This window comes from Pseudorca crassidens, chromosome 14 (genome assembly GCF_039906515.1).
Source record: "Pseudorca crassidens isolate mPseCra1 chromosome 14, mPseCra1.hap1, whole genome shotgun sequence".
NCBI classification, from domain to species: domain Eukaryota; kingdom Metazoa; phylum Chordata; class Mammalia; order Artiodactyla; family Delphinidae; genus Pseudorca; species Pseudorca crassidens.
Genome location: NC_090309.1, coordinates 7,396,107 through 7,421,093, shown reverse-complemented (window position 1 = coordinate 7,421,093; position 24,987 = coordinate 7,396,107). Strand labels below are relative to the sequence as shown.

Genomic DNA, 24,987 nt, shown 5'->3' with positions numbered 1-24,987 from the left:
GTATAACTGCTTTACAGTGTTGTGTTAGTTTCTGCTGTATAACAAAGTGAATCAGCTATATGCACACGTATATCCTCATATCCCCTCCCTCTTGCATCTCCCTCCCACCCTCCCTATCCCACCCCTCTAGCTGGTCAAAAAGCACTGAGCTGATCTCCCTGTGCTATGCAGCTGCTTCCCACTAGCTACCTATTTTACATTTGGTAGTGTATATATGTCAATGCTACTCTCTCACTTCGTCCCAGTTTACCCTTCCCCCCTCCCCGTGTCCTCAAGTCCATTCTCTACGTCTTCAGTCCTGTCCTGCCCCTAGGTTCGTCAGAACCATGGTTTTTTTCTTAGATTCCATATATATGTGTTAGCATACAGTATTTGTTTTTCTCTTTCTGACTTACTTCACTCTGTATGACAGACTCTAGGTCCATTCACCTCACTACAAATAACTCAATTTCGTTTCTTTTTATGACTAAGTAATATTCCATTGTATATATGTGCCACATCTTCTTTATCCATTCATATGTCAATGGACACTGAGGTTGCTTCCATGTCCTGGCTATTGTAAATAGTGCTGCAATGAACGTTCTGGTGCATGTATCTTTTTGAATTATGGTTTTCTCAGGGTATGTGCCCAGTAGTGGGATTGTTAGGTCATATGGTAGTTCTACTTTTATTTTTTAAGGAACCTCCATACTGTTCTCCGTAGTGGCTGTATCAATTTACATTCCCACCAACAGTGCAAGAGGGTTCCCTTTTCTCCACACCCTCTCCAGCATTTATTGTTTCTAGATTTTTTGATGATGGCCATTCTGACTGGTGTGAGGTGATGATACCTCATTGTAGTTCTGATTTGCATTTCTCTAATGATTAGTGATGTTGAGCATCTTTTCATGTGTTTGTTGGCAGTCTGTATATCTTCTTTGGAGAAATGTCTATTTAGGTCTTCTGCCCATTTTTGGATTGGGTTTTTTTTTGATATTGAGCTGCATGAGCTGCTTGTATATTTTGGAGATTAATCCTTTGTCAGTTACTTCGTTTGCAAATATTTTCTCCCAGGCTGAGGGCTGTCTTTCTGTCTCGTCTATGGTTTCCTTTGCTGTGCAGAAGTTTTGAAGTTTCATTAGGTCCCATTTGTTTATTTTTGTTTTTATTTCCATTTCTCTAGGATGAGGGTCAAAAAGGATCTTGCTGTGATTGGTGTCACAGAGTGGTCTGCCTATGTTTTCCTCTAAGAGCTTTATTTGTAACCTAGATGGTATATACTACGGTAACGTAGAACAAAATGGCAAACCTTCTACTAAGCGTACCTTCTATTTAAGCATGTACCTCCTGATCGTGCTAAAACTGAGTACTACTGAACAGGATGTGACAGTGGAACTCGTTCTTTGTCTTTTGATTTAGAACAAACAACAGATGCCATATAATCCAAGGGAGGCACACCCAGGCAGGGCAGAGCTCTCATCCAGGGGCTCAACAAGCCTTTCATGACCTTTTGCTCGACACTCTGTATGACAGACTCTAGGTCCATCCACCTCACTACAAATAACTCAATTCCGTTTCTTTTTAGAGGCCCCAAAAGTGAATTTCGTTGGAGAAAGTAGCTGTAATACCGCTACATTTGCCTCCCCCATCTGAAGTGAGGGAGGGGAAGGGAGACGGTTTTTCCTCACCTCAAGCTCAAGTAAGAAGGCTTTTAAACAGCCCCCATCCCACACCCACACATACCCCAACAGCCCTCGGGGGGCTTTATATTTGCTCTGGGAGTTTGGGAATACCTAACACAAGCCTGAGAAACTCCACAGGGGCGTTGGCTGACTTGAGTGGCCAGGGTGGCAGCACAGAAGACTGTGTTGGCTATGGGCTCCACTCCCATCTACAGAGACTAACTGTACCATTGGATGCAGAAGCCAGGTTGGGGCAAAAACAGGCGAAGAAGTGAGGTCGTTTAGGCTGGAAGAGGGGCATCACCCTCATCAAAGCAGCTACAGGTGGATGTTTACAGTTAGGAAAATCTACTTGGAACCATTAAACAACCCTGTGAGAGAAAGAATATTCTTTCTCTCCTAAAGAGAGAGAGAGAGAGAGAGAGAGAGAGACCCACCAACCCAAAAGAGCACCAGTGTCAGCTCACAAGGACCACCAAGTGTGACTTCTTTTGCCCTTCACCTCTCTCTTGTCACCCTAGCTCTAGTGGAACCAGAAATCTCAACTGAAAAAAAGAAAAGCGCAAGCCAGTGAAATAGAGAAGGCACAGCCATGACCCTCATTCCTTCCTAGGATTCCAGCTTGCAGGAAACCCAAGTTGGCGGAAAGAAATCTTTAACTTTAAATGAAGTTCAGAGCTTTGATGATGGCTTGTGACTGGGCACTTTAATTACTGAAGTGAAACATTTTGTCACTAAGAGTGACTAGAGAACTTTAAAATCATCGAGTAGTATCTGGAAAAGCCATGGGAGTTACTGAGATTTCATTCATCAGCAGGGAGAGAAGTAGCTTGTGAAAAGGGTTTCAAGAGAAAATGAGGGACTTCCCTGGGGGCACAGTGATTAAGAATCCGCCTGCCAATGCAGGGGACACGGGTTCGAGTCCTGGTCTGGGAAGATCCCACATGCCGCAGAGCACCTAAGCCCGTGCACCACAACTACTGAGCCTGCGCTCTAGAGCCCGCGAGCCACAACTGCTGAAGCCCACGTGCCTAGAGCCCGCACTCCGCAACAAGAGAAGCCATCGCCATGAGAAGCCCGCGCACCGCAACGAAGAGCAGCCCCCACTCGCCGCAACTAGAGAAAGCCCACACGCAGCAACAAAGACCCAACAGAGCCAAGAATAAATAAGTTAATTAAATTAAATTTAAAAAGAGAGAAAATGAGAGGGAAAACATTGCTGTATGTTTGCATGCTGTGGAGCACCTCTTGGATATAACAGTTGCTCACTGAGGTAATACACACGATGTAAAATTTACCATTTTTACGTACATGGTTCAGTGGCCTTACGTATATTTACATCCTTGTACAACCCTAACCACCACAACTTCTTCATCTTTCCAAGCTCAAACTCCCTACCTGTTAAATAGTACGTAATGGTTGCCTTTTAATCAGTAAATAAAGGAACTCGGTGTAAGGCCAGGCTTTAGCATTTACTACATGCTGTTGGGCCTGTTTTACTTTATCTATTCCGTTTCTGATACTCTTATTTTTGTGTGGGAAGATCTGAATTTTTGACTACATCATATTCCTTCTGCCTAAAGAACTTCCTTTACCACTTCTTGTCTGGTTGATCTGATAATGAATTCCCACGGTTTTTATTTGCCTGGAAAACGATTTCTCTTTAGCTTTTGAAGAATATTTTTGTTGAGAATTCTGGGTTGAGGTTCCCCCTCACCTCGTTTCACACTTTAAAGATGTATTCTGTTGTCTTATTGCTTGCCTGGTTACCCATGAAAAGTCTGTCATTTTTATCCTGGTCCCTCTGTTGGTAAAGTGTCTTTTTTTTCTCTGGTTGACTTCAAGATTGTCTCTGTCTTCAGTTTTCAGCAGTTTGAATATGATATACATTAGGGTGTGTGTGTGATTGTGTGCATGTGTGTGTGTTGGTATTTATCTTGCTAAGTATTCTCTGAGCTTGAGTTTCTGGGATATGTGGTTTGGTGTCTATCACTAATTTTGGAAAATTCTTGGCCATTATTTCTTCTGCCCTGTTCTCTTTGTTTTTCCTCCTTCTGGAATTTCAGTTACATGTGCTTGACCATTTAATATTATCCAACCAGTCTTGGATGCTCTGTTCTGTTTTTGTTGTTGTTTTACACTGTTATCTCTTTGTTTTCAGTTTGAGTAATTTCTGTTGATTTATCTTCATGATCATGGATTCTTTCTTCAACTGTGCCCAGCCTACTGATGAGTCCATTACAGACATTCTTCATCTCTTTTTCATTTATGAACTTTTTTCATGTGGTCATCTCTTACAGTTTCCATCACCCTAGTGAAATTATCGGTGTGATCTTGCATGCTGTCTGCCTTTTCCTTAAGAGCCATTAATATGTTAATTGTAGCCAGTTAAGTTCCGTGTCTGATAGTTCTAATATCTGTGTCTGGTTCTGATGATTGCTTTGTCCCTTCAGATTGTGCTTTTTCTTACCCTTTTATAGGTCTCCTAATTTTCCGTTGAACACCAAACATGTTGTATAAGACAGGAGATTCTGAGGGAAGTATGTTCTATTCTTGGAGATGAGAATGCCTTTCCTTCTGTTAGGTCTTCAGTGTGGAGGTTTGTGTTAATCTAATGAGGGGTTGGGCTGGATGTGAATTTGCTCTCTGCTGGGCTATGAGTCTCCCACTAGGCTTTGGGCCTTCTCTTTGCATAGCTCTCCCAGTTGTATCCCACTCTTCTTTTTACTCAGTGCTAGTCTGTGCAGTGGTTGGAGAGCCGGGGAAAGAAGACGGTCTCTGATGTTTTGCTTAAGCCTTGGTGTTAGCTGGGCGCTGTGAACATGAGTCTTGGTGGTGTAGCTTTCCTCCAGATGTAATGTAACGTTAGGAAGCACATATTCCTGACCCTTCCCTAGGGGTAGAGCTTTTTGTTTTTTCTAAAAAAAAAAACCCCAGACTCTGCCGACACAGTGGGTTTCCCACAGGGACTTCAGGATGCATTCTGGTTGCCCTAACCCCTGAAGATTAAGGAATGACAGGGGAGAAGGGTGTGCGTTGTTTGGGTGATGGTTGCCATTCCTCTCCTCCAGCTATAGGGGGACCCACCAGGGCTCTCAGGCTGCAGTTTTGTGCCCTTCTTCCTACAGATTAAGGTTTGTGATCAGTAGGAGAGAAAGAGGAGATGGGTCTGGGTGGAGGTTCAGCAGTGGCTGCAATTCCCTTCCCCTAGCCAACACCACAGGTGAGGCCTCCCAGCCTGCTCCCAGGTCTTCCCTATGAGCACCTGGGGGAAGAAAAGCCTGCAGAAGAGTGCAAACTCCCCTGTGCTTGTGGTGCCCTCTTGTGAGCCCACGTTCACCTTTGCCAATCATACAAGTTTCTTCTAACTGGTTTACATGGCCTTGGGTGGCGTCCCTTACAAGCAGATGCTCAAGTCCTGTTTCTCCCTGAAGGTGCCTGTCTCCCTTCACATTTCAGGTCATTTGCCTTGCGACCTCAGTTCTTTCATGGGTTTAATACAAGTAGCTAATGTGCGCTTTCTCTGGCTTTTTTTTCCTCTTGTAAGAGTGGAAGTGGTGCTCTCTCCAGCTCTCTACCTTCTGTAGCTCTGAGCTGAAACACTGCTGTTTTTAATAGCACTTTACCAAGCTGTGTGCAATCCTTAATCTCCTTTGAGCCATACAACCAGCCTGGGTCAACCACATGTTATTGCTGCCACAGGAGGAGAAGAAAATCCGTTAAAGGAGACTGGGGTTGACACACACACACACATATACATACATACACACTCCTATGTATAAAATAGATAACTAATGAGAACCTACTGTATAGCACAGGGAACTCCACTTAGTGCTCTGTGGTGACCTAAATGGGAAGGAAATCCAAAAAAGAGGAGATATATGTATACATATGGCTGACTCACTTCGCTGTACGGTAGAAACTAACACAAGACTGTAAAACAAATATACCCCAATTAAAAAAAAAAAAGAAAACTCACTACTGACTCTGCTGAATGTGCATGCCCAATTCTTCATTTTCAAGTAACCACAGGTATCATTATAAACTCCTAATCCACTCAAGAGTGGATTCCTAACAGATGTAAAAACAGTTTATAATTTTAGATGCCTTTGAGTTCCCATGAAGACCTGAATTTTCTACATGTAAAATTCCAGCTCTTACTCATTTTTGGATGCTAGGGGTCACTGACTTTTTTATAGTAATAACTCAAGGTGTTGAATGTAAATAATTAACAAGTAATAAGTTCCATACTTGAAAGGATATATAAGATGTCTTTAAAAATCGAATGAGTCAGTTTTTTCATGAAGTTAGATTTTCAATAAATCATTCAAGGACTTACTGAGAATACTGCTGGGTGCTACAAAATCATACAGAAATGTAGGCAATCACATTCTAACTGAAATTAAATCTGTATGTCAATGAAAAACACAATATTGAAAAGATACAATCCTTCCTACGTGGTACAGGAATATCCACCCATTTCCCTTCTTGTGTCTTCTTTTAAGGCTCTATGTGGAAGCTGGGGATTTTCTCAACCTACCTCTTTAAAGACTTCCGCTATTTTAATTCACTGTCCTTCCAAGCCCAAGCAGATTTCTGAGTCTTACTCTGCTCTCCTCATCAGTTGGATAAGTCTTAACATGGGAAGGATTTATATTTAAGTAGGAGGGTTCTATGTCATTTGCCAATAAGCAAGACAGCTGTTCCAAGCAATCTACCAAGTTTATTTCAATGTGAAAATACTCCTATAAGTTAGAAGCTAGGCATAATTTTTAATCCTTTGTGAGCTCTGAAAAGGAGTCTTTAGAAACACAGTAGACTAGAACATATATTATAAAAACGACTTTGCCTGGGTAATCTGATTCATAATTAGGCATACTTGGTATAACCATATACTTGTAGAAGCAACTAACAGGCATAAATTGACATAAATGAACGTAGTTTACAATAATTAAGAAGGCAAAGAAATTTAAATACGCACTTCAACTCTATTTAAAGAGAGAAAACGCCATCAACCACCTATCAAACAATGTTCCACCAGGGGGTGTAGTCTGCATTTATTCCCTTTGCAGCCGCTTTGCTTATTAGTGTGCGCACCTGAACAGTTGTACAAAAAAAAAAAAAAGTGATATTTTTGTAAAGTGATTTATAATGTCCCACTGGCTTTCATTTTTATTCCAAGGAAGCATTGTCTTTACATTTTGTCGTTTGTCAAATCAAACTCAAAGTGATTCCAACACCCTTGTTTTCTAGTCATGCTAAGTTGTAAAAAAGCTGTAAGCAGATATCTAGATTCTAGATATCTAGGGGAATTTGCTATGAATCCTAGGTTAATCCTTTCCTGTAGGCAGGAGTCCTTTAGCAAAACAATGATTTCTTAGCAATAAAGAGCTAATCTCACAAATATTCTACAACCGGATTTCATAGACTGAGATTTCCTTAAGTGAACCTCATCTCCAACGAGTCTGAAAATACTTGATTAGCCTAATGAGAATAATGGCAGCTAACAGTCATCAGTTCCAAAATAAAAGGCTGATTTCAATCACAGATTTGCAAGACTGGTTTACCTCCAGAACTGCGTTTGATGAAGGAAAACGTTTGGTTAGGTATGCTGATTCACGATGATGTTTGTATCCACAAATTTATCTGGCAACAGATGTTACAGCCATATCAAATAACGAGCAAGAACTATAGCTTTCTTCTTTGCAAACTGTGCACTGTACTGAAACCTCTGTTGACTCAATGCTACCAAGCTGGTCAGCGGCAGAGCCGTTGTCAGACAGAGCGTCTGATGCAAGAACTCCCTCCAGCGACAGTGAAAATTCACACCTGTGCAGCCAGGGGTGCGGACTGCGGCCACCTGGACCTCTCGGTGCCTCTGACTCTACATTTTCACCCACCCCTCTCCTGGGGAGGAGGACAGTGTTGACTATTGGGGCTCTTACGAAGGGTAATACGAGCAGGTGGTGTCAGTAACATGGAGCTTTATGGAAGGTAGCAAAACACAGGCTGATGCAGAAGAAGCTGGCCCTTCAAGATGTACTACCAGGAACTAGGTTACAGGTGAATACACGCTCAAGACCAATCTGTAAGGAACTATCAAAGGTACTTCTGGGGCTTCCCTGGTGGCGCAGTGGTTGAGAGTCCGCCTGCCCATGCAGGGGACGCGGGTTCGTGCCCCGGTCCGGGAGGATCCCACGTGCCGCGGAGCGGCTGGGCCCGTGAGCCATGGCCGCTGAGCCTGCGCGTCCGGAGCCTGTGCTCCGCAACGGGAGAGGCCACGACAGTGAGAGGCCCGCGTACCGCAAAAAAAAAAAAAAGGTACTTCTGTGCTCACTGTGCACCCCTTATGCCACACCGCAGGCATCAATGCTCCATCTAACTCCTCAGAAACGCTGTGTGGCTTCTAAAGCAACGACTGCAGCCATGAGCATCCTTTCCTGTCCTCAAGGCCGTGAGAAAGAGGTGGTACGAACACAAGAGTCCTGACGCCTCCCCACAAGAAGAATCTGCCTAGTCTTACGTACTGAAAATATTCAGCCTTTTAAAAAAATCACTCTATCTGGTTTATGAACTTAGGCTCTGGACTCTGGAGTTTAAACCTTAACCATGTCTCTTATTTACTATGTGTTCCCCTCCCCTTATCTCAGTTTCCTGCTCTGGAAGATGAGGATGACATCATCTAGAGTTAGAGTGAGGATTAAAGGAGATAACAGACATCGAGGGCACAGAAAGCCATCAATGCGTGTTAAGCCATGCTATCATTATTGCTTCTGTTGCTTTCATTCATGGAGTTTGCTCTAGTCCAAGGAGACGATTGAGACCCCTGCACCTCAAAGAAAGGGGGGCTATCACACAATATTGCTTTGATGGGCTCTTTATCGTTTTTAGTGATAAAAGGTCCAGCACACATCCTTCTAGGGACCGTGAGTTTTCCCAGGGCTGCTAAGACCTTGGGGGTGGGAGGTTGGGTGGGGCATAAGAATGCATTTAAAAAATGCTCCAATCAAAATTATTGCCAATCTGATCTCGGAAACATTTGCTCTAATGCACTAAGTATTCTGACCACTGCTTTTTCTTTCCATTTTCCTCCATTTGCACGTGCTTGGCTTTTGATGTGGCATACACTTTAAAAATACATTATTAAGCAGACAGGCCTGTCACCCCAGGAGGTAGCACTCTGTCCCTCGCTTATTCTTAACAAATCTCCTTTTGTGCTCTTTTGTGCTGAAGTGATTAATCATTTCAACTATCCAAGGGTTGCTGACGATCTTTCTAGATGACTCCAGTTACCATGAGTCCCCCCCTCCCCCCATCACCATCTACATTGTTTTGAACCTGCTGGGAATCTGCTCTTGAGTCTGTATTCATGTCACAGTGATCTCCTGATTTCATACAACAATAACCAGGGAACGTCCAAAAGAACTCAGTGTTCATTTCTTGCCTCTTTCCAGAGTCTGGGGTTGGGGTGCGGGTGGAGGGCTGAGTGAGAGACTTCATTGAGAAAACCAAGGAAATAGAAAGCGGAAAGGTCAGAATGATCAATGCTCATGTTGCAGCCCAGAGGGGAGGTTTTGCTCTCACTGGAGGGAACCTCTCGCGACACCATCTTCTTCATGCATCATGGCCAGATTTTCTTTCTCCCTTTTCCTCTTTCTCTCTAGTTTATCTGCAGCTGAGTTTTCAAATGGCTTTCCTGTTTGAAGCTGGGTAAAAGACTGTCATTTGGTTTCCAGAGAAGCAGCCTGGGTAGGTTTTGGGGGATTTGGTCATTTTTCAGAAGCTGTACTAACATTTTTAGCTAACTTGAAAGGTTCTATTTTTAAAAGCCTGTCCTGTCAGCATATGCTCAAGGACTTTCATTTTTATAATATTACTTTTTAAAAATACTTTGCGTATTCAAACTCAGATATTAATATATCTTGAATATATTAACTTTTCTCTTGGGCTTATCGTACTAAACTGTTGCCAAGTTGGAAAATAAAAAGTAACCACTTATAATAATCTATATTCTACAAAGGAAAGAGTAGGATTTATTTTAATCAATATTTTATCATATCCTTGATTCTTGTTTGCCCTTATAGATTATATTTTATTAAAAATAGTATGTTTACCAAAAAAGTACTCTTTAATTATATATAATAAAATAGCTTCCAAAATTGCAAAAAAATAAGAAAAATAAATGAAAGCCTATCATTCCCTCTCCCCCACCCAGATAGACACTGTTAAACTGAATTCAAAAACATGTTTAAAAACTGACCAAAAATACTGTGAGATCACAAGTTATTGCCAGAGAAGGGAAAGCTAAAATGATTCATAAAGTATGCAGATATAAATATATCGATACTGTTAAATTACTATAGAATCCCAGGGTGATTTTTAGAAAATATGTACTTCATATGCAAAAATAAATCTATATTTGAGATTATTAAAAAGATATTTACAAGTAGCTGAGGCATAGAGTTTTAAATTAATGCGTAATATGTCAATAATAAGCATGTTGATCTTAGGATTTTTAATCACGTTTCAGAAGCCTAATCAATGTTCACAGAAAAATACTTTTTTTTTTTAAAAAAAGGAGAATATAAAATTTTTAGTATTTTTAATTCTACAGAACCACAGACCTCTCATGATTTAGGATTACAATTAAAAATAAGGCATTAAAATGAAAACGCTGTAATGAAAAAGTTGTAATAATAAACAGCAAACTGCCCATGGGTTACAACGCCTGTAACTTTTTAGGAAATTCAGGGGAGAGAGAAAGATATACTTTTGCATAAATAGGTACACCTTTTTAGTGGGAGGAAAGAGAGAGGGAGAAGCTGTAAGAAATAAATCAGCTAGTGTCAGGATATGACATTATTTTCCAGCCCAATACTGCAATCCCCCCTTATCCAGGGGGTATATGTTCCAAGACCCCCAGTGGGTGCCTGAAACCATAAGTAGCACCAAACACTACACACATTGTTTCTTCCTATATATACATACCTAGGATAAAGTTTAATTTATAAATTAGGCACAGGCAGAGAAGAGCAGAACCGCCAGCATCACTACTCTTGCACTTTGGGGCCATTATTAACTAAAATAAGAGCCACTTGAACACAGTACCGAGAGAGATACCGAGATGCACGGGATACGCCGGACAAAGAGACGGTTCTCATCCCAGGTGGGACGGAGCAAGATGCCACGAGATTTCATCACCTGCCTCCGAACAGCACATGATTTAAAACTGATGAATTATTTCTGGAAATCTCTATTTAACATTTTCAGACCTCAATTGACCATGGGTAACTGCAACCTCGGATAAAAGAGGACTACTGTATCTGGAGAGACAGGAAGAGGTGTACGTTTCCCAGTTCATCAGCAGAACCAAAGGTGTTCAGAAGCAGGCCAAGCATAGCGATTCTCCAGAACTTCTGGGCTACACGTGGGCCCAGGAATGGAGCCATGTGCAAATGGGAAAATGCCTCAGGCACAAAAACCAGTTAATTTAGGAGCTTAAAGAATGCCAAAACTAGGGCTTCCCTGGTGGCGCAGTGGTTGGGGGTCCGCCTGCCAATGCGGGGGACGTGGGTTCGTGCCCCGGTCCGGGAAGATCCTACATGCTGCGGAGCGGCTGGGCCCGTGAGCCATGGCCGCTGAGCCTGCGCGTCCGGAGCCTGTGCTCCGCAACGGGAGAGGCCCTGGCAGTGAGAGGCCCGCGTACCGCAAAAAAAAAAAAAAAAAAGAATGCCCAAACTGGATTACCTATTCTGAAACTGTGGGCTGTGTGTGTGGACAGCTTTCAAAATCAGAACAAAACCGCCTGTAGATAAATACGGGCACATGTTCTAAAAGTCATGAAAAACGTCCTGAGTTTCAACCCCTACATTTTTAAAATACTTACATCTCATTGCATCCAACAACCATTAAAAACACACAAACTGCATAACTATAAACCAAATATATCAGAAATCATAAAACAGCACATAAATGAAATGGCAAAAGAATAATCAGGTTTCTAAGTTTTTTCCATTATAATGATCTAAATAATTATGAGTGTAAGAACTACAGGTAATTATGTCTTACTTAAAAGATATCATTAATATCTAGATAGAGGTTCTAATTTTTCAAGGCCTGTATCTTGTCAATCCTCAAATTATCATTTTCGATCTTAGCAATTATTTTTAACTTTCCTGTATGTGTACAATAGTAATTTGCAGCAAATCTGTGTAATTTCACAACCCTCCATTTGAAAAAAGAGAACACCGTGTGTGGTTTTCATGGTAATAAGTACAATTTTAAAATGTACGTCTTGAGTTGATAACTTTGGGTAATTGTTCCAAGAACTGCTTTACACGGAGCATATTAGCAGTGGAAATAGCTTTGACTTCCCTCCCTCGATTACACCAGCAGCAATATGGTAATTAACCAAATTATCCCTGCAAATTTATTATCTTGATTTCTTCAACTTGTACATTACATTCATTAGCTATCAAAATGAAAAACTCAGTTTCATGAAAGATAATCAGACTACAAGTGGCAGACACAAAAGGTCTGAGCTTTTCTGGCATGGATACCAGCAGTAGCTGGGGATGCCTTTTCACTTCCAACCCTCAGGAGTTATTAGTTGAACTCTCATCTCTCTCGAATTTGTGCGAAATGTAGAATGTTCTAATGCTCCCAGGTAACCCAACAATCTCGGCCGTCCTTGGAGAGCTTATGTTTCAGGGGGACAGCACCTCAATCTTTTTTTTGTTGGAGGACTGGAAGGACAACAGGGTGGAGAGGAGAAACAGACACTGAGCAAAAGGTCAAAGGCATTCATTCATTATTCCTCATCCATTTATTCAGCATTAATTAAACACCCATTACATGCCAGGCAGTTTGATAGCCCCTGGAGATGGATGGTAAGAGCCTAATGGGGCTTAAGAAAGACAATTACGACTCAGTACAATAAGTGCTATGATAAAAGTAAAGGGTACTTGGGGAATATAGAACAAGAGCATCTAACTCAGACTCTGGCAATCAGGAAGGCTTCCTGGAGGGAGTGACATCTTAAGTGAGGCTTGGAAGATAAGCAAGAAACAGTCAGGTGTTCGGGGTCAGGCGTAGACAGAGCGTGCTCTGGGGTTAGAGAAGAGCATGCGTGAAGCCCGGAGGTGAGGGAGAGAGCTGTGGTGCCGCTCCTGCAGAAGCCATGTACAGAGTGAGAGGTGGGCAGGGGTGAGAGATGGGGCCAGAGCACGTGTGGCTCTGCAGAGGACTTCCAAGAATCTGACTCTGTCTTGAGCCCAGTCTCACTATCTCTTTGCTCGGTGGATGTACCTTGCAAGGCTAGAGCAACAGACAACTTTAAAAATCAAGTATATTTAATGCCTCAGTCCTCTAATGTAGCGCTGAAGTTCTCCAAGTTTCTTCACGAGAAATGGGGAAGGTGTGCCTTTGACCTTGCTGGAAACCCCGCCCATGGTGCAGTCTGGCTACTGACATGCTTCCCTTGTCCCAGCCTGGGCACAGCAGGAGGTACACGGCACCGTGAGCTCCGTGACGGCCTGTGGCATCCAGCTGTTGTTAACACTGTGTGTGCACCTCCTCCTGTCTTCCAGTCGGCACCTTCACAGTAAGATAATGACAAACACCCAGGCAAAGATATTGACTGCGGTATCAGAACTCACCCTTGACTATGAGGGCAGAGAGTATATTCCCACAGAAGATATGCTGCTTGGGCTGCTAACATCCCCTCGGTCTTCCACACCCCTGGTTCTGTAAATGCCTCTGTGATGTCTAACCGTGTGCATCAGAAGGAGACAGGTAAAAACAGAAAGGCAAAGCCATTCACTCCCAATGGGAGCTTCCAGACCTGCACGGTCCCTGTGGCCATCACCCCAAAGCCTCTGGGCTCGGAACAGATTCTGAATTAGAGTATTCTCGCCCCACCTCTGTTACAAACTGGACACCTCCAGAGTCATCACAAAGCCTACAAAGTGTAGCCAAATGGCCCTGAAACAAGCGGCAGGCTGCTGCACACCCCTTACAGGCACCAGGACGCCCCGGAAGAGAAATGGAGTCATTTAAGTAGGGCTTTTGGTTTCAGCCAAAAGGACAAATACAATAACATCTAGTAAAAATGCACCTACAGATGTAAAATAAGACATCAGTTGTGTTCCTGCTGTCTCTATCCATCCAAGTGGCCAACTGCAAAAAGAAAAATCAAAACAAAACACTACCCAGTGAAACTCATTTATCTTGGATAAAACATGTAGCTTTTGCTTGGTGAATTTCTCTAGACCTCCACCAGGTTTACTTTTGCTTTGATTCGATTTTATTATGACAAGTCATGGGATATATAAACAGGCTCCTCTACATTTATACCCGGATTGATTTTGCCACTTGTGGGCTTCATTTTGCCATGAATAAAATCTTTACTACTTGAAACAAATGAGATAATTTATAAAATAAAATAAAAAAAAAACAACATGAGGCAGGAAACGCCTGTCTGGTCTGAAACGGGAGATTTGACCTAGGTCCAGCTCTGCAAACGACCCAAACAGGTCACTTAAAACAAGTTGTCCCTTTGTTCTCTATTTTCTCCGAGTGGCTAATATATTTTCATGTGGGTTACGGAGCCTGTAGACGTTTAAGCACAAGGTTTCTCTTGTCTCACCATCCAGGGTCTGAACACGTGAGGGGGCCATGACGACGTGCGTCCCATGTGATGGTAATCTCAACGCTCTCCTCACTCACAGATCTCCCAGCATCACAACTGGAAATCTTGCCTAGGAGGCTCCTTAGTTTCTAGAAAACCAAGGAAAAGGAGTTCCCTCTGTCTGCTGGAAATCCGTTCAATTATAGTGTCAGGAAATTGGTTTGGGTCTCCAGAATTTAAACAAGTCCCAGTTACTCCTTTCATATCAACAGAAAGGCAACTCTACGTAGACAGTCGCCATGAATATTTCACAGGAAATTGGAATTAAATTAGTGACTAAAGATGAAAGCCAAGAAGATAATCTGCTCAGATGTTGCACTGAGATTGTCTCTAAATTCATCCTTTAAATCCAAACCAGATCTCCAAACACTGGTCTCTTATGACAAAGGCTCCCTACGTTATGAGGAATGCTTGGCAATAAACACCATCTAGAGCTGTGCGGCATAAAATCTGTGCATTCTAGATTCCAGCCCTGCACACCCCCATTAAGTTGTAAATGGATTTTATTTGCTGAACAAATGTTAATGCCATTCTACGTTAATGGGTAATGCTAGGGAAAGCACCTAAGTATTACAGCACTGGAGCCTTTAGGGATGAAACACAGTGTAACAGAAAACTGTCTGTTACAAACATATGTCAGCAATGAGGGCTCCCAGCCCTTAGTGCCCATCTCCTAAATGAATTTTGCAGTAATACACAGATTTACTAGGTCCCAGGATTGAAATTCTCTGAGTGACGATAAAAAATAATTATACTGGAGAACATAATGTAATATTCAAATGACTTGAAAACAGTCACCTCAGCAAAAATAAGAGAGGGGGAGGAAAAAGAAGTTCAAAGGTGAGATTGCTGACGTTGGCCATAAAACCTCCATTAAGTTCAAGTGCACACACGCGTGATCGGGCACTTTCAGATCATACACACATGGGAACGGGAAACCTCCCTTTCACAGCAAAATGCCTGAGTGGTTTCATGAATGAGCTGGGGTGGGGGGGGGGCTTCTTCCTTTAATAAGACAGCACAGCAGGTAAGAGAGAGGGGGTGCTGGTCCCAGATGGTGGTGCTGGTTAACATCCCAGCTCTACCATGTGGTAGCTGTTCCCTTGGCGAGCTGTGTTTAACCTCCCCTCGCCTCAGTTTCTTCCTCTGTAAAATGGGGATGATAATAGTTCCCAACTACACAGAAGGCAGTTGTGATGGTCCAATGAGAAAACACATGCAAGAAGCTTGGAAGAGTGTCCCAGATATAGTAAGTGCTCAATAAATGTTAGCCTATCCTCATTGGTGGTCGTGACTGTGTAGGAAATAAATGGAATGGAAACAAATGGAACGGAAACCACTGCCTTTCCTCACAAGAGGTCTCTAAACTCAGGGACTCCACCCTCTCAGTTTTCTCCAGTCTGGACCCTGCCCCCTCTCCTCCACAGAAACAGCTCTCCATAAGGTCACCAACGACCTTTTTGTTGTCCAATCCGTTGGGTGGCTTTCGATCCTCATCTTTTCGTGTCCTCTCAGAAATTCTGCACCCTGTTGGATGGAAACTCTCTTTCCTTGAATTCTGTGGCTTTCCACGGTCCCCATTTTCTCTAGTCACTCCCTCTCATGTTCGTTTGCCAGTGGCTCTTCCTCCCTTCCCTGCCCCTGAAATGGTGGAATTCAGGCCCTCACTGCTTCTCAGCCTCAAGTCTCTCTCCAGGCAAATGTACCCATTTCTGTGGTTTTACTGCCCATGTGCTAATTCATCCAAAATGCTGGCCTGCAGCTCAGACCTCTGTTCTGAGTTCCTCTACATTCTCCTCGTCTACTTGAACATCACAAAGGCACCTCAAACTCAGCACGTCTAAAAATTAACAGAGGATGTCCTCTTCTCCCCAACCCAACACAGCATCTCCCTCAATCTTCCCGTGTCTCCACCAAGCATCCCTCGCTTGGAGCCTGCATCAGCCCCACATTCCTCTTCCATTTTCCCCTCAAGCCACTCCTCACAGCAGCCAGAACGGTGCAATCTGATCACACTGCTCCCAGCTCCAATCCTTCGCCGGTTCCCCTGTGCTTAGAGGCTCTCGAATGTGACTGAGAAAGCACAGCACGACTGGCCGCTCCTGCCTGGCTTTTCCCACCTGCTCTCCAGCCACGCGGGCCTTCTCTCTCCCTCCCGGGTCTCTAACAAGCTGAGCTCTTCACTCCCTCTGCTTGGAAGCTTCACCATTTTCCTTAGGTTGCTTTCCTACTCACCCTCCAGCTCAGTTCAAGGGCTGCTTCCTCAGGGAAGTAGTTCTTGACCCCAAATTCGGTAATATACCCTAGAGTAAGCGCTCATAAAACCCTGAGTATTTACCACAATTCACATTATACATTTATTTATGAGATTAAAAAAAAAAAACTTAGTATCTATCTCTTCCAGCACATTGTCGGTTCCCAAAGGGCCAGGGGTCATGTCTCTCTGACCCACCGCTGTTTCCAGTACCTCCCACATGGAAAGGGCATGCAAACACTTGTGCAATGACCACCTCCATTTTCATAATTTTAAGGTATTTTTCATGACCCTGATTTTCCTCCACAACAAGAGAGAGCCTTTTTACAGCGAGATGGCTGCAAGTCGGAAGCATCTCTGGTGACCTTGACATCAGGTTTACCTGAGCTGATTCCAAGGGGAGAGATGCTGGTAAGGAAAATTGGGCTCCACAAAGACGGTTCACAGGAACCGAGCATTAAAAAGGCCAGTACATCTTGTCTGTGATTTATAGCAAAGGGAATCTCTGAGCCATCACAACGGTACTCATCACTCTCCTTTGGAGGATTCTTTTACTCACTCACTCATTTATTTATTCATTCCACAAAATCGTGAATTCTAAATTCCAAACATTAGGGCCACCGTGTGGGAAGAATACTGATGTGTGACAGATACACAACAAATCCAACAGGCTGTAACTGAGAAGGCGCCCTGCGCTTGTGTTTGCAGGAGAGGAGATGCTTAGGATAAGAGGGGAAGACGATCCTGGGGCTGCCTGGTGTGAGAGGCAGGTGACAGCCAGAAAAACATTCCAGGCAAAACTGGGAACACAGACATGATCCTCTAGGAGCTCCTGAAGTTAGAGCACTACTAACACCTTAGACTGCCAGGTGAGGGGAGAGAAAGATGCTCACATGACAGCACCAGTACCACCATCACTTCCCAGTCTATACCATCTCCTCTTTGGAACACTCCTCACAAGCTCTGGGAAGTGTGGAGCTCAGAGCTCAGCTGTCTTCCGATGAAGGAAGCATCCCCCCTACCCTTGACCCTGCGCGTACACATAAATCAATTCTCTCACTGGTCCAGGCCTTTCCTCTTGTTCCACGCCTGATTCAAGGCAGGCAGGGGCGGCACCCGTGGTGTGATGGATTCGGGGTCAGTATCATGGGAAGGTAGGAGAGTGGGGCTGGGGTGCCAGGCTCTCATCAGCTTTCTTAAGAAAAAAATACATAATGCTTTAAACTCTTGACTACAGCATTCAGTTTTTTTGGGTTTTTTTTGCGGTACGCGGGCCTCTCACTGTTGCAGAGCACAGGCTCTGGACGCGCAGGCTCAGCGGCCATGGCTCACGGGCCCAGCTGCTCCTCGGCACGTGGAAGAGATCTTCCCAGACCGGGGCACAAACCCGTGTCCCCTGCATCGGCAGGCGGACTCTCAACCACTGCGCCACCAGAGAAGCCCCAGCATTCAGTTTTATTTGAAGTGAATTTTGCACTGTCTAAAGCAGGGGTCCCCATACCTCGGGCCACAGACCACTACTGGTCCGTGGCCTGTTAGGAACGGGGCCGCACAGCAGGAGGTGAGCGGCGGTGAGCGAGCGAAGCTTGATCTGTATTTACAGCCGCTCCCCATCGCTCGCGTTACCGCCTCAGCTCCGCCTCCTGTCAGCATTACGGTGAGTTGTATAATGATTTCATTATATATTACTATGTAATAATAATAGAAATAAAGTGCACAATAAATGTAATGCGCTTGAATCATCCCAAAACCATCCCCCCACCCCCGTGGAAAAATGTCTTCCACAAAACCAGTCCCTGGTGCCGAAAAGGTTGTGGACTGCTTCTCTAAAGTATATCGTTATGGTATGAGAAACACTCAAGCTCTTTATAAACTTCAAGCCCTGCTGAGAATATAGGACAGAAAGGTCAAACAACAGAGTTCTTCCATATCCTCAGAAAAGATAAGAAAGGATGAGAAGGGGTAGGATTTTTTAAACATAAACAGAGAAACCAAAGAGGGGATTGGTGTGTTGTGGTATTATCATTTTGCAGATATAAACACCATAACCAATCAAAGGAAGATGGCTTGAACACTGAATATTGGGACCCCAAACATGAAAGTATGTTAAAAGAGAAAAATAGGAAAAGTACATCTGCATTTTACACTGTCTGTGCTTAACCTGAAACAAGGCCCCAAGATAGAGATAATTTAGATGTAAAATACAACGCGTATTTTATACAACGTATAATTAAATGCCAGAAATGAAGCTACCACACTTTGACAACTGCTTTCTATATAACTCTCTCCCAGAAAAACAAAAATCATTATGAATTCATCAAATCAAACTTCAGTGAGTTATTTTAATCCATTTGAGAGTGAAAAAATTTATTTATGAAATAATGCTTTCCAGGAAGAAATAAAAATCCTACCGCTGAAAACAATTTGATGGTTAATGTAAAATTTTAAACCACATAACCATATTACTGTAATTCACTAGCCATTCACGAAAAAGTGTGTAGGATGCCCAAAAGTTACAAACATATTAAAATAAAGTTTTTCTTTTTCTTTATAGAGAATTGCCACACCATCTGGTCTGATTTGCCTTGGTGTTTTGCCCAGTGTAATATCAGCTTTCTGAGAGCTATCAATTATTAGGTTATTCCGATGAAAAATATGATTGAAGACAAAATATAGGTTGAAGAGGACATCCTGATTATAAGTTCTGAGTACTCAGGAGAACACTAACATGGCAGAACAGCCCAGCCTAAGTGCATCTGCGCATGAAACTAGTTCACAGAGGCTGTGCGCGTGAGAGGATGATGATGAAAAGGACAGGCCTACAGAGACAAACAGGCAAAATAATAACACGCATAACAACATAGAAATAAATTTTCAACACGGAGCATCACCTCTTTGTCAGAGTGCTTCTGATTCTAATTAAGTTTGGGAGAAAAATAACCAGGCAACCCCTGCCTGACTGGAAAGCACAGACTATTGAAAGATGTTTTTAAATAGTAGGGTGATAAATGGGGGCATCCAAATGTGAACACAATCATATTTTTCATCTCAACTCTGTTGTTCTGTCTTCCAGCTGATCCCTTTCATACAGTGTCACCCCAGCCTGTGCAAAGAGACCAGATTAAGGTGTAGCTCCTAGGTTTCTAAAAGAAGCTTTAGAAGTTGTTTTGTAAAGTACTGTTATTTAGGCAACTTAGGTGATTACCCTCAGAAAGGGTAAAGATCAGACAACACATGCACAACGGGCTCACTTTGACACTGCAGCTGCACCTCCTTCTATTTGGAATCTATGTCAACCAGTTGATAAGATTTGTAAAAGAATATCCTTACCCGAATTATTTCTTCAACACAGCTGTTTGTTTCTCCAGATCTACTCTCCTGCAAGCAAAGGGAAAAAACATTAAGCCAGATAGAACAGACTCATGGTTACAGAGAAGAAATGACCCATAAGCCTCCAAATTTAATGGAGTTTGGACAGGGGGCCTTGCCTGCAGTAGGACTTACAGATGAGCTCCCTTCCTTAATGGGACAACTCCAATCAAGGCTGTGACCATCCTCCCTTCCCCACCGCTGCACCGTGGACAGGGCGGCCGGGAGCATCGCACACGCCCCAGAGTTGCAGCGCTGGGCCCTCCAACCACGTCAACTCTAAGCAGGGAAGGCTCCTAGGAGTACAGCACATGACTGGCAGGTACGAGCTCCATTCACCTTGGGTTCCATCAAAGTGTGGAAGCAAATGTGGCCTACACCACAAAGATGGATCCGGTCCACCCACCAAATACATGCAATGGTCCTGCCGAATACAAGTGAAACTCTTGGTAGTTCTACCATCCTCAGAGCCTAGATTTACTGGGTGATGGGCCCAAACCCAAAAGACCAAAAGGAGACACATTCTCCCAGCACCCTCAGGGTAGGCTGGGTGTCACACTCCAGAGCCACTGGTTCTGTAACCCACACTGCCCTGTGCTGGGGAGATGGTATAGGCTCCGAGGAACGGTGGCTTCAGGTCACAGCCAACTCTGGGGACCATTTTCAGTTTCAGAGATGCTGTGTGGTTACTGCTGGTAACGTACTCCCAGAGTACAGGAGGTAGTTTTGTGGGGACGAGAAAGCAGCATTTGCTGGTACAAGTGCCTACTGTGGTCTCAGCAAAATACTTTCCTGCTCTTTTAATTCAATGACATTGACCACGACTCAGCATGACCTCCAGCATGAGGCTTTCTTTGCGATGTCTTCCCCAAGCCCACTCTGCTTTCCTTCCCCCTCACGGTTCTCTCTCCCCCAGGAATGCTGGTCTGCACCTTCCTGGTTTTCCTGGTTCATTCCAAGTCATCCTTCAGAGGCAGGTCAACCATGACCCTCAGAGCATCCCTAGCCCTGGAATACTCATCCACGCAGCATTTACTGTTTCTTCAGCACACTCACCACAACTGCAGTTCACAGACGGACTCTGGAATGATCTCTCCTCCCTCTAGGACAGACACTCCACCCACTCAGGGGCTCTGTGTCTTTCAGTGTGGATATCTGCCAGTGGGCGGCATAGGAAGGAAGGAATGAATCTACCTCCTGCCCTTCCCAGGAATGCGAGCGCTATCACCACCAGCTCCAGGACTTCTCAGTATTACAAAGGCGCTACCAGAAAGTGTACTTTCACACTCCCAGACCCCTGTGTGTGTCCCCCACCCGCTCTTCCTGGTAGTAGAGCATTCCATCAGGAATACTCCACCCTTCACATGGTAAGAGGCCAAGGTGAATGCAAGTGTGTGAGGCTTGAGAAGGTCCCACAAGTGACTGAGATTTTTCCTGCCCAGAAATAGAAGGTGTGTCCAAGGCTCCCAGCTGAGGCTCAGAGAGTTTACATGACTCGCCCCAGGCCACAGAACAGCAAGTCTGGGCCAGGAAACAGGACTCATCCTCAGTCATGCACATTTTCTCTTCCAGAAGCTTTCCCCAGTCCCAAAGGCTGTACTTCAAATATATGCATCTCCTCAGCAAACCTGAGCTCATCTGTTTGTCAAATTACCAGAGTTTCTATGATGTTTATAGAGTCTGGAAATGGTAAAACACACATAACATAATCTTTACTATTTTAACCATTTTAAAGGGTATAATTTCCTGGCCTTAAATACATTCACAATGTCACCACTATCTAGTTCAGGAACGTTTTCGTCACCCTGAACGGAGACCCCATGCCCCTTAAGCAGGAAGTCGCCATTCCTCCCTCTCCCCAGCTCCTGGTAACCACTAATCTACTTTCTGTTACTAGGGGTTTTTCTATTCTAAATATTTCATATAAATGAATCATATAACACGTGGCCTTTCGTGTCTGGCTGGTTTCACTGAGGATAATGTTTTCAAGGTTCATCCATGTCGTAACCTATGTCTACTATATTCCTTTTTGTGGCTGAGTAACATTCTATCGTATGGACAAGACCACGTTTTGTTTATCCAGTTGGTGGACATTTTGGTTTTTCCACTTTGGCCGTTGTGATAGCACTTCTATAAACATCTGTACACAAGTTTTTGTTTGAATACCCACGTCTTTTGGGTATAGAACTACAAGTTGAATTGGTGGGTCATACGGCAATTCTATGCTTAGCCTTTTGAGGAGCTGCCAAGTTGTTTTCCACACTGGCTGTACCACTTCATATTCCTACGAGCAATGTATGAAGGTTCTACTTTCTCCACATCTTAACCAACACTTGTTATTTTCTGGTTTTGTTGTGTTTTGTATACTAGGCATCCTAATGGGTGTAAAATGGTACTGTGTTGAGACTTTAACCTGCATCTTCCTAAGGACTAATGATGTTGAGCATCTTTTCATGTGCATTTTGGCCATTTGTGTATCTTCTCTGGAGAAATGTCTTTTGCCCACTTTTAAATTGGGTTTGTTAACTTTTTATTGTTTTGTAAGAGTTCTTTATATATTTTGGATACTAGGACCTTATCAGATACATGATCTGCACATATTTTTACCCATTCTTTGGAATGTATTCTCACCCCCTTGATAGTGTTCACGGATGCACAAAATTTTTAATCTGATGAAGTCCAATTTACCTAGTTTTCTCTTTATTGCTTTGCTCTTGGTGTCACGTCTACGAAGTCATTGCCAAATCCAAGGTTATAAAGATGTACCCATGTGTTCTTTTAAGAGTTTTATAGTTTGGGTTTTTATATTTAGGACTTTAATCCAACAGTTTGAGAACTTTTAGGTGAAGTTTATTTCCTTATGGATTATTTGATGTTTTAGTTAAAACAGGTATATTGTCTTTGTATAAATTACTCCTTTCTAGTCTCATCATTAAGAAAATCAATAATGAAATGTGCAAAGCACAACTACTGTTGCTAACAGTGCATGAACATAACATATATGTCTATCCTTATAAAACAAGAAAAACAGTGTTAAATATCGTGATAAGATTAGAAGACCCAAAGCTTTTTACTAATATTTCATTCCTCTTTCCTATATTCATCCCTTCTCCTGTTTTCCCAAAAGTTCCAGTTTGGCAACATACATCTAATACACCCCCAACTTCTGTTCCCAATGCCTTTTCCTGGGACTGCTCTGGAAATTTCACCGCTCTGCTACTCCAATCAAATTAGATCAGAGAGCTCTTTTTGGAACCAGCCCAAACCCTGTTTCCTTTTCAGGGCAGCCAGAGGCAACCATCACAAAGGCTATGTGGTGAAGCCTCAGCCAGGCCAGGGCTCAAGGGTCCTTTGAACTGACCTCCTTCAGAGCTCAGGTGGGAATCAGTGGTCGAACTGGAAAACGAATCTTCAAACCCACAACCATTTCTCTTACCCTGCTTCCAAATCCCAACCCTTTCCTACCATGTAATATACTGGGAGAGCAGATGCTAAATTCTCAATGTACTTTTTATTTTCCACCTTAAGACAATCAATCAAGGAAAACTTGACTTCATGCTCTCCTGGTGGACTCACCCAGGTACACAACTTACTACAAAGACTCTTGATGTGTTTCGTTCCTTGAAACTAAGCTTCCCCTGAATACCACACTATAATTTCATTTGAAATGATTTATCTCAATGACAGGTGGCCCTTAGTATCTCTCCCCATAATCCTATAAATTTCCACTACCCTACTCTGAAGAGGGAACACACTGAGAGAGGAACAGAATATAAAAGCTCTGCTAAATATTTCCCTCATCAATGTAGATGAAATATGCAGAATTATTACAGTGGGTCATCTCGATGGCAACTCCAACCGTGAACTTTGATGGTCTGGCCAGACATCGGGTCATTCCCTCCTGGGAAGGTCCCTTGCCCAACTGAGCAGGTGCAGAACTGAGGCCAGGACAAAAGACTTCCTACAAAAGTCTCAGGGAGACATGGCTTTAAATTACAGAGTGGAGGAGCTTTGGCAGAGGAAAATCTTGGCCCTCGTCTGGAACATTTCTGACTCCTGGGGCCACCTGGGGAAGGGTACCACATTGGGGTTGAATTTCCCAGGCCCTATCTAGATTGGAGTGGATCCATGAGGCATAATATTACAGAAAGGTTGAAATGGAAGGAATCTTACAGCTTAGATGGAGAAACTGTGGCCCAGTGAAGTGAAGATTCTTGTCCAAAATCATTTTGGCAGCAAAGGACAGTCAAGGTAGAACCCACACACATTTCTTCAACACCACTGCAGTCAGTTTTCTACTATCTAATGCTATTTCTCCAAGCTCAACCTTTAGAACTGGCTCTACTTGAGGTCACTCTCGTGCTTAAAGTATGGAAATGGAAGAATCTGGATAGTGTTTGGATAAATCTCCTCCTTCATTCCCATGCTGCAAATTATCCAACGCTTAGTCACTGTGGACCGTACTCATGAACCTCAAACATCACACGCATAGACCAAAAGGGTTAAGGCAGGAGAGGAAATGGAGAGAAAGGGTTAACACTAACCATCTCTTCTGTGATGTTGACAAATTAAAGACAAGGATTTGTGTCCTCAGAAACTGGAGGGCAGAATTCTATCTCTTCTTTTCCGAATCCACAAAGGTGGGGTTGGGGGGGAGATGGGTAGGTAGGGTTGGGATGGGCAGGGTGTGAGGGTCGGGGAGACTGAAGGGCCTTTCACCTTCTTTCTTTCTCAAGATCCTTCTCAAATCTGGTTTCAGCTGCAGTTGTGCACTTTGATTCTTTTTACATTTTAAAAACTTTCCGTGTTTATGAACAGGATTAAAACATGCATGTAATTTACATCTCCAAATTTGTGTTTATATTTTTCCACAATAAAGTCACTGCTTTCCTTGGAAAGGTACCCACTGAGGAGGGCTGTGCAACGCCAATTTTAATTACTCTGCATTTTGTGAGGGTTCGTAGCTGTTGCTTCACGCTGGGTTGCTGAGCTGTTGCTCTGTATTTACTCCGACT

At 43.3% G+C, this 24,987-nt stretch overlaps 1 protein-coding gene across 1 annotated transcript in view; it reads right to left on the bottom strand.

Moving 5' to 3' along the window:
* The window catches only part of AFF3 (ALF transcription elongation factor 3), a 560,353-nt gene that overhangs the window by 276,420 nt on the left and 258,946 nt on the right, over nucleotides 1-24,987 (bottom strand). The window contains exon 7 of the mRNA XM_067704167.1: nucleotides 19,934-19,981. Within this exon, the coding sequence (XP_067560268.1) occupies nucleotides 19,934-19,981 (48 nt within the window). The remainder of the gene's footprint in view (nucleotides 1-19,933; nucleotides 19,982-24,987) is intronic.